General features: G+C 39.8%; 1 protein-coding gene across 1 annotated transcript in view; it reads right to left on the reverse strand.

Moving 5' to 3' along the window:
- Positions 1-5,374: 5,374 nt before the first annotated feature.
- The window catches only part of LOC108038657, a 51,531-nt gene continuing 41,066 nt past the window's right edge, over positions 5,375-15,839 (reverse strand). The window contains exons 6-8 of the mRNA XM_044461097.1: positions 15,075-15,478; positions 14,253-14,489; positions 5,375-6,571 (exon numbers count right to left, since the gene is read on the reverse strand). Coding sequence (XP_044317032.1) covers positions 5,570-6,571; positions 14,253-14,489; positions 15,075-15,478 — 1,643 coding nt within the window. The 3' untranslated portion in view covers positions 5,375-5,569. The remainder of the gene's footprint in view (positions 6,572-14,252; positions 14,490-15,074; positions 15,479-15,839) is intronic.

Here is a 15,839-nt window from a genome sequence, read left to right on the forward strand (position 1 = left end):
TGTTTTACAAAATATTTATTGGTCTCAAGTTCTCTGGATCGTGATTTGGTCTCTTCTTAAACCAGGGATAATGAATTCCTGATCAGTTAGCATTATATACAACGGCGTCAAGAATGTTCGTATGTTTTTTTGTGCAATGATTGTACAAAAAAACTCTTCTTAAGCTCAAAACTCATGATGAAAGTAACGCCTGCAGAAAAGTGGCCAAAAACCTACACTTCCAATCACAAAACTTTTCTTACAGACATCCGATTTCAAAGTGGCATACGTCTAAATGATTATGGTTAAATTATCTAAAACCTTGTGTTTTCAACTTAATTTGTATTTTTGGGTCCATTTTTTCGTAATTTTAACGATGTTACCCCATTCCAAATTTTCGAAAAACGGCTTTGCAAAAAAGTGACCTAAAACCTACACTTCTAAGCCCATAACTTTTCATACAGACATCCGATTTCAAAGTGGCATACTTTTAAATGATTGTGGCTTTATTCTTTAAAAAGCTGCACTTTCATCTTGGCTTGTATTTTTGGGTCTATTTTGAGTCATATTTGTGTAGAAATGGATATGACTAGATCGACTAGCCTGGTGGTTAAGAATATACATATTATATAGAGTCAAAAATGCGCCCATCACTGAGTTGCAAACTTTGAACTGAAATTATAAGTATAAAAATGATAAGCCTTTTATTTGCGCAGGATTTAACTCTGATATTTTTTCTGACCAGTACCCAATTTATTTAAAGTTCATAAATAAAATTGTATGCTTACCTTAGCGATTTCTTCAATCCCAAACAATCCCAATCCCAAAAGCAAAAGTTGTTTTTAAATAAAATTGGATACAAATATTATAAATATGTGCCATCGTCAGTAAACTTCACTTTTCAATTCGAAAAATAAATAATAAATCAATGTGGAATTATTTTATTTTACGCTTTTAAGGGGCTTTTTTTTATTTTGTAAATGTATTTCTTTCCTGGTTTAGTTCCTGTACCAAACTTTATGCTTACCTAATCAATTATCCGCACCAGAGCTTCAGTAAGCGGCGAAGTTCAGGCTCTGCAAGTCCCCTTCAAACCAGCTTTACTTAACTTATTACTCCGAAAAGCTTTTTGAGGCAAAAGCTACGTTCTGCCATTCATGTTAACTAACAGGGCCAGAAGCCAGGAGCTGTGGCCAACTGAGGGGGTGGTGGGGTTCCAGAGGGGAAGGTGTTTGGTTTGGTCAGCTTCATGCTGATTGCCAGAAGGCAAGCCATGTTAGCCAGCTAGTTCGCTTAATGGTTGGCTCGGGCAGCCAAATGATTTGGAACTCCTGCTGGGGCCTCCATCTCCCGTTTCCCATCTCCCCATTTTCCATTTCCCATTTCCCAACTTTAATCCACAAGCCCCCGAAAAAACCACAGCCATGCTGGGCGTGAAAACAAGCGAGATTTTTGTGATATTTTATGTTAAACATTTATTTCATTATATTTTCGGATGTGTTCTAGTGCGGTCTGTCTGCCCCCAGAAAACCCCGCCCACACCAAGATTCATCATCAATCAATTGGCTTCGCTATCTGGAGGTCCTGGAGACAGAAAGGACAGCAAAATAGAACGGCAAGCGGGGGAGGGGAGGGGGCTGGAAATGAGGGGAAACAAAAATGTTTTCGATATCCTTGGCTTCGATTAGAGACCATATCTTAAAGTAAAAGTAATGCAGTTGGGTTGGTTGGTTGGTTGCGATCGAGTCTTACAGGTAAATAGCCATCAATACAGTGTATACATATATGATTGTATATAGGGTTATGTATTTTTTGTAGTGTATTCATAGAAATGCATCACATTTAAGTTTATTTTTTTTTCGCCTTTGCGTTAGTGTAGTGTTTTCAAAATTAATTAGTAGCTTGGCTTTTCAAAGCAACATTCACCGAAATATATAATTTATCCATGTCTGTATATTCGAATATCTATATCGATCAGCATATTGATCTGCACACAGATTGCATAAGCAGAGTATAGCGATTACATTCATAAATTCATCTTTATTCCGAGTGCTCAATGTTGCACATTATCTCTAGACACATATACACATAGATATATAAATACTTGTTTTCAGTTTTCTGTTTTCTGTGTTCATATTCATATTGATAAATAATCATATTCATAGAAGTTTTCGTACAGCTAACATTAAAAATCTTCGATATCATAGATTTACTTTTCTTGGTGGTTTAAGTATGTCCCTCATCTTAGGACTGCGTCCTCTTAAATAGGATATTTCCACAATTCTTTCAAAACTCTTTAGGTATTCCATCAGTTTTCGATTTTCCAAGTTCCGGCCATGTGGCTCAATACGTTTTAAAAAACTATAGCTTTAGCGTTGATCCTTTGTGGGTCTTCAATAACTGTTCGAAACTTGGTCAAAACTATTGACAAAAAAATTTTTGGCTAGCCATCAATCTGGATGAAAGTGACAGATGTCCGCGTTTTCATTGTGCTTAATTTACCTAATTTGACCGTAGATTTGATTCCGCAATTTGCGACCATAATCCATTGACGTTGGCAACAAAAGCCAGAAAACTCACAGATATGTGTTGGGTTCCTCACATCCTTATGTTTTTTTGGGTGTCTGGTGTCTGTAATTTGCTCTGCTGGTTAGTTTTTGTAAATACTTTTTGTCAGTTTGAAACCGCAACGAGATTCGCACACAATTAGCTTGTATTTGTTTGCCCTTTGGCCTCTGTAATATTTCATTGTCCTTTTGTAAATACACATCAAACATTTAGTATTCGGTAAATATATATGTATGATTATTTAGGTAATACATAGTCGAATAACCCTAATGGTGACATCGGTGCGATTTAAAAGGACATTCAATTGGCATTGATGTGGAGTAGTGGATTAATACGGATTTTATTTGAACCACACTCACTTACGATCTATGTAAATAATTAGGTGACTGTGCCTTTGGCTTGGTTTGCTTTCGCTGGATAATCCATCGGGTCTCGCGATTTAAACTTGTTGATACCGACTTCAGCTAGACTAACCTGCCAGTCCACACAAAATATCATCAATTTCAACGCATTGCATGGCTAATATCAAATGATACGTCTTAACACTATTAACTTAATCAATCGCTGCCTTTACGTTTAGCTCCTTCGCTACTTTCGTTCACTTCGATTTAGATCGAATTGCAAAAATTTCACCTCGATTCATTGTCCAATTCCTAGGGAATACCGTCGCCAACTAATGAGCCCGCTAGTGCCCATGTCTACATATGTTTTCGTACTGCCCTCCACTCCTGGAAACCTTCATCTGGTAAGTATAATCTCTCTCCAAGTGCCCACTCATTAAATGGGTCTTCTAACTCCTAACTCCTAACTCCTAACTCCTGACTTTCGACTTCTGAAACCGAAACTGAATGGTTTTTGCTTACATTTACAGCTGGGTTTCATATACTACTGCTGGGGTTGCTATTTATATTTTTGACCTAACAAATTCATTGGTATTGAATTTATATTTGGAAAACATTTATAGATTTTTCAATCGCAATTGTTTTATAGCCCATTGTTAAGTTAGAAATATAAATAGTAGCTCAAGCTGAAAACCGTTGTTTTACCCCTTTTTGGAAAACTTGTTAAAAATTTGAATTCTTTATATAGCTTGTTATTTTTTAAGCTGCTTGTTAAAAGACTTTAAATTAGAAAGTAAGTCCGTAATTTAAAATTTTGAGTCAATGAGCCTAATATTTTATACACCACAATTCGTATCGAAATTTATGGGTGCTGAATTATCTTATTGTACATAGCACTTTCAGACATCTTTTTTCAAGTGATTTTAAATCACAAGAAAATTATGTGCTACACATTTATATTTTACTTTAGTGGTTTCGGTTTTTGATACCGAATAGCCTCTTGTGGAAAATGATAGTAGATTTGTTTAACTAAAGTCTTGGCAAAATTAAAATCAATATTGTTGTAAATAGAGCAAACAAAAATTATATTTAAAACAAAATCAAAAGTAGTGACAATTTAAAATTAAATATTTTACAAATTTTGAAGAATTAAATGAATAGTCTCTTATGTAAAAAATTATAATTGATTTATTTTGGGTTATTAAAATTAATATCCTTACAAAAAGAACAAATAATGAATTGATTAAAGTACGATTGCATCCAAAAAACAAGAAAGGAAAGCTAACTTCGGGCGGAGCCGAAGTTGATATACCCTTGCAGAATTCTCTATAATAATATTCTCCAAAATTATTCCTACGATGCATTCTTAATACTCATAAAAAATCCGAACTTCCTAACTTTAACAACAACAAAGTTATGGCATTTCCAATCGTTCAGTTATATGGCAGCTATAGGATATAGTCGGCCGATCCTTATGAAATTTGATAGGTCGGATTGATTGGCCAAAAATAAAATCCATAGAAAATCCCAACTTCCTAACTTTACAAACACCAAAGTTATGGCATTTCCGATCAATCAGTTATATGGCAGCTATAGGATATAGTCGGCCGATCCTTATGAAATTTGGTAGGTCGGATTGATTGGCCAAAAATAAAATCCATAGAAAATCCCAACTTCCTAACTTAACAAACACCAAAGTTATGGCATTTCCGATCAATCAGTTATATGGCAGCTATAGGATATAGTCGGCCGATCCTTATGAAATTTGGTGGGTCGGATTGATTGGCCAAATATAAAACCCATAGAAAATCCCAACTTTCTAACTTTACAAACACCAAAGTTATGGCATTTCCGATCAATCAGTTATATGGCAGCTATAGGATATAGTCGGCCGATCCTTATGAAATTTGGTAGGTCGGATTGATTGGCCAAATATAAAACCCGTAGAAAATCCCAACTTTCTAACTTTACAAACACCAAAGTTATGGCATTTCCGATCAATCAGTTATATGGCAGCTATAGGATATAGTCGGCCGATCCCTTTGAAATTTGGTAGGTCGGATTGATTGGCCAAATATAAAACCCATAGAAAATCCCAACTTCCTAACTTTAAAAACACCAAAGTTATGGCATTTCCGATCGTTCAGTTATATGGCAGCTATAGGATATAGTCGGCCGATCCCGGCCGTTCCGACTTATATACTGCGTGCAAAGGAAAGAAGGGTGTGTGCAAAGTTTCAATTCGATATCTTTAAAACTGAGAGACTAGTTCGCGTAGAAACAGACAGACGGACAGACGGACATGGCTATATCAACTCAGGAGGTGATCCTGATCAAGAATATATATACTTTATAGGGTCGGAGATGTCTCCTTCACTGCGTTGCACACTTTTGACCAAAATTATAATACCCTCTGCAAGGGTATAACAAGATGACCTAAAAATAGTAAAAATAAGCAACAATTTAGAAACAATGACCTGAAAGATGAAATTTGCCCTTATATTTAGGTCAAATACTTGTTTTGCTTTTGGCACAAAACTAGTTGGCCAAGATTAATGGTAGGCCATCCTGTAAAATCGCAATTGGATTGGGGATGTCCATGGACGTCCCAATACCTCTTCTCCAAGCAGCTCCTACTGCTTTCTCTTGCGCTTGGCAAACATCTGGGACCACAATCAGAATCACACATTCGACGACTTGGGCACTGCTCCGGTCTGGGCTCCAGGGGCGTGGCCCACCTGCTCCTGCTGCCCCTGCTCCTGATCCTGCTGCACTTCGTCGCCGTCCGGCGAGACCCGCTGCAGATGGATCTGCACGATGTGCTCCTCCTCCTCCGGCAGCGGCGCCTGCTCCTCCTGCTCCTCCAGATCGCGGGCCAGGGTCTCGCTGCGCTGCAGCCGCCGCTTGTGGGAGTCGTTCCTCGGCACCGGCACCCGGATGTTGAACTCATCGTCCAGGCTCTCGATCACGTCCAGCTGTCCGGATGTTTGGGCACCAGCGGCGGCGGCGGCGGCGGCACTGGTGGAGGGTCCATCGCCCATCTCTCGCGCCTGCCGCCTTCCATTCCTCTTGCCGACGGGGGCATCCTGCAGGGCCAGGCGCTCCATCTCCAGGCGCAGTTCGCCGAGAGTGGCAGAGGCAAAGCCCGGCCGCTGGGTCTCGTCCACGTGGACCAGGACGAAGGGCAGCTTCAGGGACAGCTCCCCGCCCATACCGCTGAGGGTGAGCTTCACCTTGACGTAGTAGGACACGTAGATGGCGAACACGTTGCGCTCCTCACCGCCGCCGGAGTTCTGTCCATTGCCGCACTGGCCCTGGCCCTGGCCCTGGCCAGATCCCGGCTGCCAGAGGTGCGGGTGGGGGGTGATCAGGGCCGGACTGCCCAGCGGATGGCCGCCCAGCAGCTGGGCGTTCTGCATGACGAAGTGCGGCGAGCGGATGGCCGAGGCTGCGATGGCGCCGGTGATCTCATCCGGCTCGGTGCTCCGCTGCAAAGTGTCCTCCAGGGCGATCCAGTTCTTGGTGGGACCGCGCTGCGGACGCAGCACCACCGTGGTGTTCAGCGAGGCTCCGGCGGCCACCGTGCGGTCCACCGCCGGGATCAAGTTGTCCGAGTCGGCCACCACGTTCTTGAACTTGCCGTTGTTGAACATGCACACGTCCACGTGCTGGATGGCGCAGACCTGTGGCGAAAGGATGTGCATCAGAAATCGTGATGTTTGGGGGGAATCCCCGGGGGAAAACCAGGTGAGGAGTGTGTGTGTGTGTGATGTGAGAAGGCCATTATAGTGGTGGCCCAAAGGAAAAGGCTACTGGCAATCACGTGGCACATCCACATAACCAATCCGCAACCAAAGGAATCATGCAACTATGACTAACTATGATGTTTTCGTATACCATTACAAATAAACCTTTAATTTAATAGGATGCTTTAAAGAGTTGGAAGAGCTTCGAACTTAAACAGGGGTATGTGCAAATCGATTGGATCAATACTTTCAAAGAAAAAAGGATTCAGCTCGTTCAGTTTGCTGCGTCTCTATTCAATCTCCTTTTTCCCGGAACTACATAACTTCTACATAAAATAACAGATACATTTTTCATGTTAATTTCCAATCTGTATCCAGTTAATGGGTGACCTTTCAGGGTTTTAAAAAAAATGATACCACAATTTGATTAAATATAAAATATTTTACCCAAACAAATTATTCAATGAAATAAAAACAAATTTTAAAAAGTGTTTGTAAGCCCAATTCTCAGCATCTTTATAAAAATAGTTACATATAGGCAATCAAGTTGACAATTACCATATACTAAAGTTTCCTAAAGACAATAAGATTAATTTGTTGAAGCATTAACAATCCTTTCCCTGAATAATAATGATAGGAGAAAATATTACGATTTCCCAATAGAGTCTTGCAGCGTCACCGAAATCCCTTAACTCCATATACATACATAAATGGGCCTCTTGAGTCCTGTTTGTTTTTGGACATGTCGGGCATTATTTTACGACTGCGGCCAAAATGTCTCTGGCCCAATCTCCCATCCAATCTAGGATAATGCACTCAAGTGGTCGTGTAAAAATGGCCATTCAGAAAAAAACAAAAAAAAACAAGGGCAAACAGCAAAAATAATAAATTAAACTCAGGCCTGGCCTCACTTATTGGCAGCTCATCAGCGTCGATATCTGGTAGCCAGCTTTCCCTGCTTTTTATGTGCAATTTAGCCTTCATTTATTTGGCATCTGCAAACCAAAACCAAATGTCACCATTTAAGGAAGACGGAGTGTTATGAAACTGGCTAGATTGATACAACAAATCAAATGTATGTTACATATTTAGGAAGGAGAATTAAATAAGTTAGAAAATTAAATAAGAAATTAAAAAACTAACGCAGGATACCACATTAAGTCATAAACGTAACAATGCCTATTTTACAAGTTTTATATAATATCCCTAAAATATCCCAAAGGATACAGAAATTGAGAATTTGGCGTTTTCAATAGTACACCTAATTAACTTTATATGTTCCCCATATTTGCCTTTGGACACATAATGAATGAATATTAATTAGTTGCGGTATGTTGATTAGTTTCCTTAAATGAATTCATCTGAGCACCTAAAACAGGTCCCATTTTTGATTGTGCGTAGTCAAGAGCTCATGAAACTCATTCATTTCCTTCGCATCCATCAAAAAGTCTTTGTTGCCCTTTTCGATTATGTATAAATAATGAATAAATATTAATTGGTGAAGGCATTTCGATTCGTTTCATTAAACGTCTGCGTCTGTGTACCTTTTTCAAAGGCCTGTTTTGATTTAGCGCATTTAAGAACTCATGAAATTCATCCATTTCTCCCGCATCCAATCGAAATGAGCAATCAAAATCCTGCATCGACTCATTCAATTCGCAGTTTTCAATTCCATAAAGCATTTAAATGGCATTGAAACCCCCCCTCCACGAGTCCTCGCTCATCCAAGTCGCCTTCGTCCTTTGTGTGACTGCTGCGGGACTTTCAATTGGATGGAGGCCAAAGGACTTTTGGCCGCCTGCGAACTTGTTGCTGGAAATCGGGGAACAGATGTCCAAGTTACCCGAGGACCCAAGGTAACTTCCGACTTTCGCAGGGTGACTTTGGTTGCTAAAAAAAAACAGGAAGTACAAAGCAATCTCGGCATTCAGAATCGCACACACACAGAAATGTACATATTTAATAAGGCGCAAAGTGCACGATGAAAATAAAATAAACGAGCAGGAGGGCCAGCAGATTGCCCACCAGAAATCCCGACTTGGAACGAACATTTAGACTTTCCTCGCTTCGAGTGCTCAAGGGAAATGCAGAAATGGGAGTGAGGTGCCTGGGAAGGGCCATCAAATCAAATCGAATTATGCGATTGCATAAAAGCTGGCTGAGACTTGTCACAAATGAACAAGGACTCTGGTGCTCAGAATGGCCAGAAAAGAACACGAGCACTCCCTTTAAGGGAAAACAACAAGACCAGTTGGCATTATTATGTTCCGCTTTAAATTAATTCTAAGCCATTTTGGAAAACAAATTTGACAAAACAGGAAGTTTCACAGACTTTTTAAATTATGCATTGCAGATGTTCATTTAGTTTTTACTTTATAAACATTTAAGCTGATAATCCAAAGTGAAATCATAAATATTCGGCTCATTCAGCTTTAACCTGTTCGAATAATATATTTGAAGGCCTTATTTATTTTAAAGTAAAGTGCCTGTGTTTTTTCTTTTTAAAAATGTTAGCTGGACAAGCGAAAGACACTCATAATTTGAAAATTATCGTTTTGACGTCTGGATAAGGATATTTGGGTCATTAAGCTAAGAACCCATTTGAATAACAATTTTGTAAGCCAAAAAAGGTTAGGATTTCTTTTCAATGTAGAGGCAATGGCTGCAGTCAATCAATCAAATGCTCGCCTTTTTTGCGTAACAGACGATTATCCCAAATGGTAATGTGCTTCAGTTGGCTCTTTGATTGGCTTCGTTATGAATGTCCTGACCTTTTCTCTGCCTTTCCTCAATAGCTTTTGGTCAGCTTATCTCCACAGAGAGAAATTGCTTTAATTGATTTGTGTGTAGGTAGCAAATAAACAGTCATTTGAATCCCATTTTTATTCAACGATGAACGTTTTCCGATGGTTTCTATAAGACCAATATAAAACACTGGACTTGGGATATAACTGCTGAGTCAATATGTAAATTGTGTAATAAAAGAAGCTTTTGAGTGGCGACATTGGGAGCGAAGTAAACTTTATGCAAGAACATTATGGACAGCATTTCGAAGGACATTTTAAAGTCCTTTAAGAAACTCAGGTAAGCACATGTCCTTGTCCTCCGTCCGTCTTTAAAATCGCCTTCGATTTACCGTTTGCGGATCGTTATTTTCGCCCACAGACAAGTCGATTCTATGTGCAAACATATGTCATAACTTGTCTCTGCCGCTGACTGTATTGGAACCGTCTGTACCTTGGCTAACGTCGTCTTTTCATCAAAGAACAATGCACTTGGAAAATAATGGGCGTTCAATAAAAATAGACAATAACATTTGACAGGCGGCACCATAAAACATTTTCCAATGCGCACCGAAGACCTGAACTAAACTGAACTGAACTGACGTCCCCGAACCGTTTGTTTTCTTTTCAGTATTGAATTGTTTGCGCCATGCATTTTGCATCCGCCTCGAGCTCGATTCTGCTGTGTTTAGATGCGCCGCATTCTGTCGCACGGGTCCCCCATCTCGTATGCGTAATATCCGGTGCGTAATTAAATTTCGGTTCACTGCTCCAGTGGGCCAGGTGATTCTTTCACTTCAGTATGATATCGCTAGTCAATTTACAGCCACTCAGCCAGAAAGTCCCTAGCCAGCTTAGTCCTTTGTCCTTGGTCCTGGCACACACAATGGTCATTCTATTTGTATGTAAAGTATTTGGTTCGAATTCGAAGCAGAAAAGCGAGCAGTACAGGATTCGGATGCGGATTTTGTTTTGTCCGCACTGCCATTTCAATTCTTTGGGAATGCGTCTCTAGAAAAATATAATATTTCGCCTTTTGTTTATATTTTGATCGACTTTGACATCAAACATTTGGCATTGACAGAGCTTTTACACCCAAGACCAGTTTAAAATTAAAATTCAAGCCCTTGTCGATATTAGAAGTTCTTCTTATTTTTTAATAAAATAAAACAAATTTTTAATAAATGTTTTCAAAGCCCATAACTTTTCTTACAAAAATACGATTTGAAATAAGGGTGATTTAATTCTCTAAAAATCTGTGTTGTCACTTTAGTTTGTATTTTTGGCTCGTTTTTTCGTAATTTTTAATTTTAAGGGTAACACATTTCCAAAATTGTCGAAAAGTGGGTTCGAAGAAAAGTGGCTGAAAACCTTCACTTCTAAAGTTCATAACTTTTCTTACAAAAATCAGAGATCAAAGTTGCACACCTCAGAATGATTGTGGGTTAATTCTCCAAAAAACTATGTATTCCCTTTAGTTTGTATTTTTGGGTCGATTTTTTGGCATTTCTAATGAAATTTTCGAAGAATTGGTTTGCAAAAAAGTGTCAAAAAACTGCACAAGGATGGACTTTGTTTTCGTGTATTGACAATTATTTCTAAAGATCCCAAAAAAGCGGGTAGCGGGTGGTCTATTTAAAGGCAAATTAAAAGAAATCATATTTTAAAATAGCAATCTTTTAAATGATTGTAGTTTAATTCTCTAAAAATTTGTTTTCATATATATATTATATTCTTAGTTTGTGATTTTAGTCAAAAGTTTGCAACACAGTCAAGGGCACATTTCCGACCCTATAAACCCTGAAGTTTGCTTTCTTTTTCGTTAGTTGTTAATTTTAGTCAACGTTGGTTCCATAGTGACAATGTGTGGAAACAGCAATTCAGCTTGATGAGAGAAAACTGTGATCGAAACGTACTGCCAGTTCCTTCCGAGTGCTAGTGTAGACACGCAAAAAGGGATAACCGAGCAAAAAGCGAGGGGTTTTGGGACGGATTAGACATAACCCGGCACAACGTAAACTGTAGCACACTTTTGAGCGCTCCGTTTCCCGTTAAATACAGCATGGCTTTCAAAGGGGGCGAAGTGGGCGGAAAGGGCGTAAAGGGGCGGAATGGGCGGGTGTGAAACCACGTAGGCTCTATGAATGCCAAAGGAACCGGGCAAAAAAGGACGACCCGCCTCTGAAGAAGGTGTGTTGTGTGCGGCACACATTGAAAGGCAGAAAGGCCTTCGGGGCACAATAAAAAGCTGCCGAGCTGAGAAGGTGTGGGACGGAATAAAGCCCATAAAGTGTATAAACACAATTTTCACTTTAACTGCGTCTTTTGCCAGCCTTACACTTTACCACCTCCCCGCTGATTTCCCAGAATTCAACGGATTGCAATGTGATGGGGAGGGGGAGGGGGACTTCTTTCTTGCACTATGGGAAAAATTACAACATTTTGCGGCATTAATCTTCTTGTTTGAATTGAGTTTATCATAACAAATGGAAGATACTACATATTTTATCTGTAAATATAAAGGCCAAATAATTATAAACAATAATATGCATTTTAGCAAATTTAGTACTCTACAAAACGAAAGCAATTCCAACATTTGCATACCTTTTCAAAAATCACACATAATCTCAACTGGTTATAACTCAGAAAAAAATAAATTAATTTCTACAGTTCGATTCAGTTCAAAACATGCTAAAATGTAATATTTATTTAAGCCAATAAAAATGTATTTTAAAGCTTAAAGAAGTTATTATCCGAATAACTTCGCCATGGCGCGTTTGGTTCAACTTATTTTACGGAGCATAGCAGATTAATATTATTCTGATATGTGTAAGAAACGGCGACATTTCAGGAATGGGTCTTGCCCTTAGAAGTGACATCTTTTCCACAGTGCCTTGGCCTGACAATTTCATTCGGCTAAGCGCCATTTGCATATGAGCGTGAGTGGGTGTGCTTAAGGCATCAACTGCCTGTTCCGATCCCAGGGGATGGGGATCCCCTCGATTTGTCGCCGCCTTGACTTGCTGTCCGCCCACCCGACTCCCGACTCCCGATCCCCTGCACTTGGGCAGCCACCTGGTGCGTACGTAATCCTTCCAGTGCCCCATTGCGATTAAAACGCGGTGTGTGATGGTGTGTGGTGGTGTGGCACGGTGTGGTTAAAAGGCCAAGATGGTATTGTGTTCTATACTGGCACAAGCCGATTGCCGGCCATTCAGTCTTAAGCTGTCTATTGTTCTTCACACCAGAGGTCTTGCATTGGCATGCTGTAATTTCAAATTTATCTTCCTTAATTGGTCTGCTTAATCAAAACCAAACGGCAGACAATGGCGTAAGCTTACGTTCTCTATAACTGGAAATCAATCCACATCGTTATCCCTTTAGCAGCGAAATTCATTGTTCAATTAGAAGTTCTGGGACGGTAAAGCTCACAATCAGCTTAACTCGACTCCCTGCACTTGGAGAGTTTTTGATTAACTGTCATAACTTTGCCCTACCAAGTCCCAGCGTTTTCAATACAAATCACAATGAATCAATTTGGCAGAGTGCCTCGTCTTGAAGGTACCCACTAAGCACAATAAAAAAAGTTGTAAAAACATGGCCTTTAAGTTAAGAAAAAACCTTTTCTGCTTCACAAAAAAGTTGTTCTTGAATACAATCAAAAAGTATTTATAAATTCAAAGATGATTGTTTTTCTAGAAAGCAAGCAAAAGCAAACTGTTTCTCATTTAATGTTTTTCGAAAATAAGGATACTGGATATGAAATTAAATTTTTTTAACTCAAGTCCATATTTTGTTTCTTTTTTAGGATCGATTTCCCGTTTAGAATAACCAACAAAAAATGTTTTTTGTTTTTCACTGATTCTAAAGAGCATTAGGATACGTATTTGTATTTTACATTTGTTTATAAGTTATCCTTACTCTACAAGATGTGGATTTAAATGTTGGATGATGGATTTAAAAATAAAACATGATTGATAACGGGGCGTATGTACCCTAATAATAATGGGTACGAGAAGCCTTAGCTGCTGCCTGATACCCACTCATTCTGTTTGCAAAGATGAAGTGCCGATGCAGATTATGCAAGGTGGTGTCTGTGTGGCTCACACTATTTACTCACGATGAATATAATTCAGTTTCCGCTTCGTTGCGATGGGAATCTTGTGGAACCAGGAGCACCGACTGGTAAGTAGCTCCAAGAGGCTCTAATCCTTTAAACATAATTATAGACTAAATAAGCAAGACCAACACTTAATTCGGCTCTTGTTTTAAATTAAGCCCTTGTGCTAAGAACATGACTTATTCCATTAAACTTGCCAAGAAAGAAAGATTATTATAGCTGTTTAAGCTCAAATTATTTTGTAAATAAATTCAATTAGCGCAGCAAAGAAGTTTTTCTGGTCGATTTCAGCTTAATGTATTTTCAATAGTCCGTAAAGTAGTTTTCCATCTATATACTTTCTAATTATTTATTTAAAATTGTTACTTTTAAATGTCTGCATCTTTTAAATACACTAATTACATGGCCATCAAAAAATTATTTAAATACTAATTTAAATTGTTATATCTAAATTCAATTACTCACTAGAAAACAATCTAATCAAAACTAAATTTAAGAAAGCCGAACACAGCCATTTCAAAGTCATATACTTTTTCTGGGTTAGACTGAAATGCAACAGTTTGTTAGCCTTCACTTTGGCCGCACCACGTTGCGTATACGTTATGCCATTTCCAATGATTGCCTGCATAACCAAGGACTGTGTGAATTTGTGGTTGATGCGGAATGGAATTGGAACGTTGAGGGGATTGAGGTACAAGGCTGCCACAAAACTTACCCGGACTTTGCGGACCGTCTTGCGGCTGTCGTTGCGAATATTGACGGTCACATTGACGTCCTCGCCGTGGGTGTACCAGCCCTTGTCCAAGCTGGCCCTCAAGCCGACCCGTCCGTCGTGCAGCAGGAAGGGCTTGTCCACGGATCCTTGGGGACCTCCGCAGGGGCCCACGCTCACGCCCCCGATCCCCCCGGTCACCCCGGCGCCAGTGTGCGGCGGCAACATGCTGTCGCAGTGCTGGAAATCGGGAGAACAAGTGGCTCATTTGGGTCCAAAATACTTCCAATCAAAGCCGCTTAAGTACACGGCACTTAATATTTATATTTATGCAACAATTTCTAGGGAGATTCATGGGAATTAAAGTATGTTTTCAAAGGTTACAGTTACTTAGAATATCTTACACTAGGTATTTGTGATTAAATTTACCTTTAAGAAAAAGTACTCAACAAGTTTTCTTAAAATATTAACTCAACATATTTTGACTAATATGTATATGAGTATAAATACTTGTTGTTCTTGAATATTAATAAAGATATATAATTCACTCTGCTGATTTTACAAAAAATATACAATTTTTACTTTATTTTTATTTAGAACTTTTACTATTGACTTTTGCTATTAATAAAATCAAATAACTTATTAGTTTAGAATTAGATATCCAAATACCTTTGCCAACTTTAATTTAAAAATAAAAATTATTAAAGTGTACCCAGTTTCTGGATATAATTTCTAAAAAAAACTATCACTTGCCCTGTATTTTTGTACAGGTCAAGTAATAACTTTCCTTCAAAGAAGGTCTGGGTGATTTGTTTAGGGACTCACCTCCTGGAAGGACTTGCTGTAGTTGTGGAACGGATCGTTGGGGCACTTCTCGATCTCGCTCTTGCTGCGTCCGAATCTTCCGCTGAATCGGAAGGACTTTGGCGAGAGGCGGAGCTTGGGGAAGGAGTCGCCCCGCTCGGACTTGGACTTGTGCTTGGATCCGCTCGACGGCTGCGATTGCGATTGTGAGTGTGAGTGTGAGTGTGCTGTCTGCTGGTCAGCGCCCTCGCCTCCGGAGGGGGGCGTGGCACTGGCCGGCGGCGACTGGGCGCCGTGTTGTTGTCGACCGGCGTAGGCGGCAAACTGCTCGGGGGCCAAGTGGTGGAAGACGTCGGTGCGATAGATGACCCGCACGCCCATCTTCACGGATGCCCGGCGATGGAACTTCTCATCCGTCTTGTCCGCTGGAGGATCAGTTGAGAGCGGGAAACGGAGGGGAGAACGAGTGAAACGGTGAGGGATAACACTGGTTAGCCATCGAGATTAAAAAAAATGAGGGATTTTCGTTTGCCGCTGCCGTTGCCGCCGCCGACGCTTGCTAAGCTTTTCAATTGATTCAAGGATTTCCTTTGCGAAATATCCTTTAATTTTGAGAGTAATTTCAATGTCCTGGTCCGTCAATCGTCCGAATGGCAAGTCATGAGTTCATGAGTTTTGTTTTTACCTCAGGGCAGGCAGGCGGCCACTTGAACGGATAGCGAACACATTGAACATGAAGTAAATGAAGGTGGAGCACACAGAAATGTAGGGAAAAAAAGTGATAGT

Source organism: Drosophila rhopaloa, unplaced genomic scaffold (assembly GCF_018152115.1).
Source record: "Drosophila rhopaloa isolate 14029-0021.01 unplaced genomic scaffold, ASM1815211v1 contig_3, whole genome shotgun sequence".
NCBI classification, from domain to species: domain Eukaryota; kingdom Metazoa; phylum Arthropoda; class Insecta; order Diptera; family Drosophilidae; genus Drosophila; species Drosophila rhopaloa.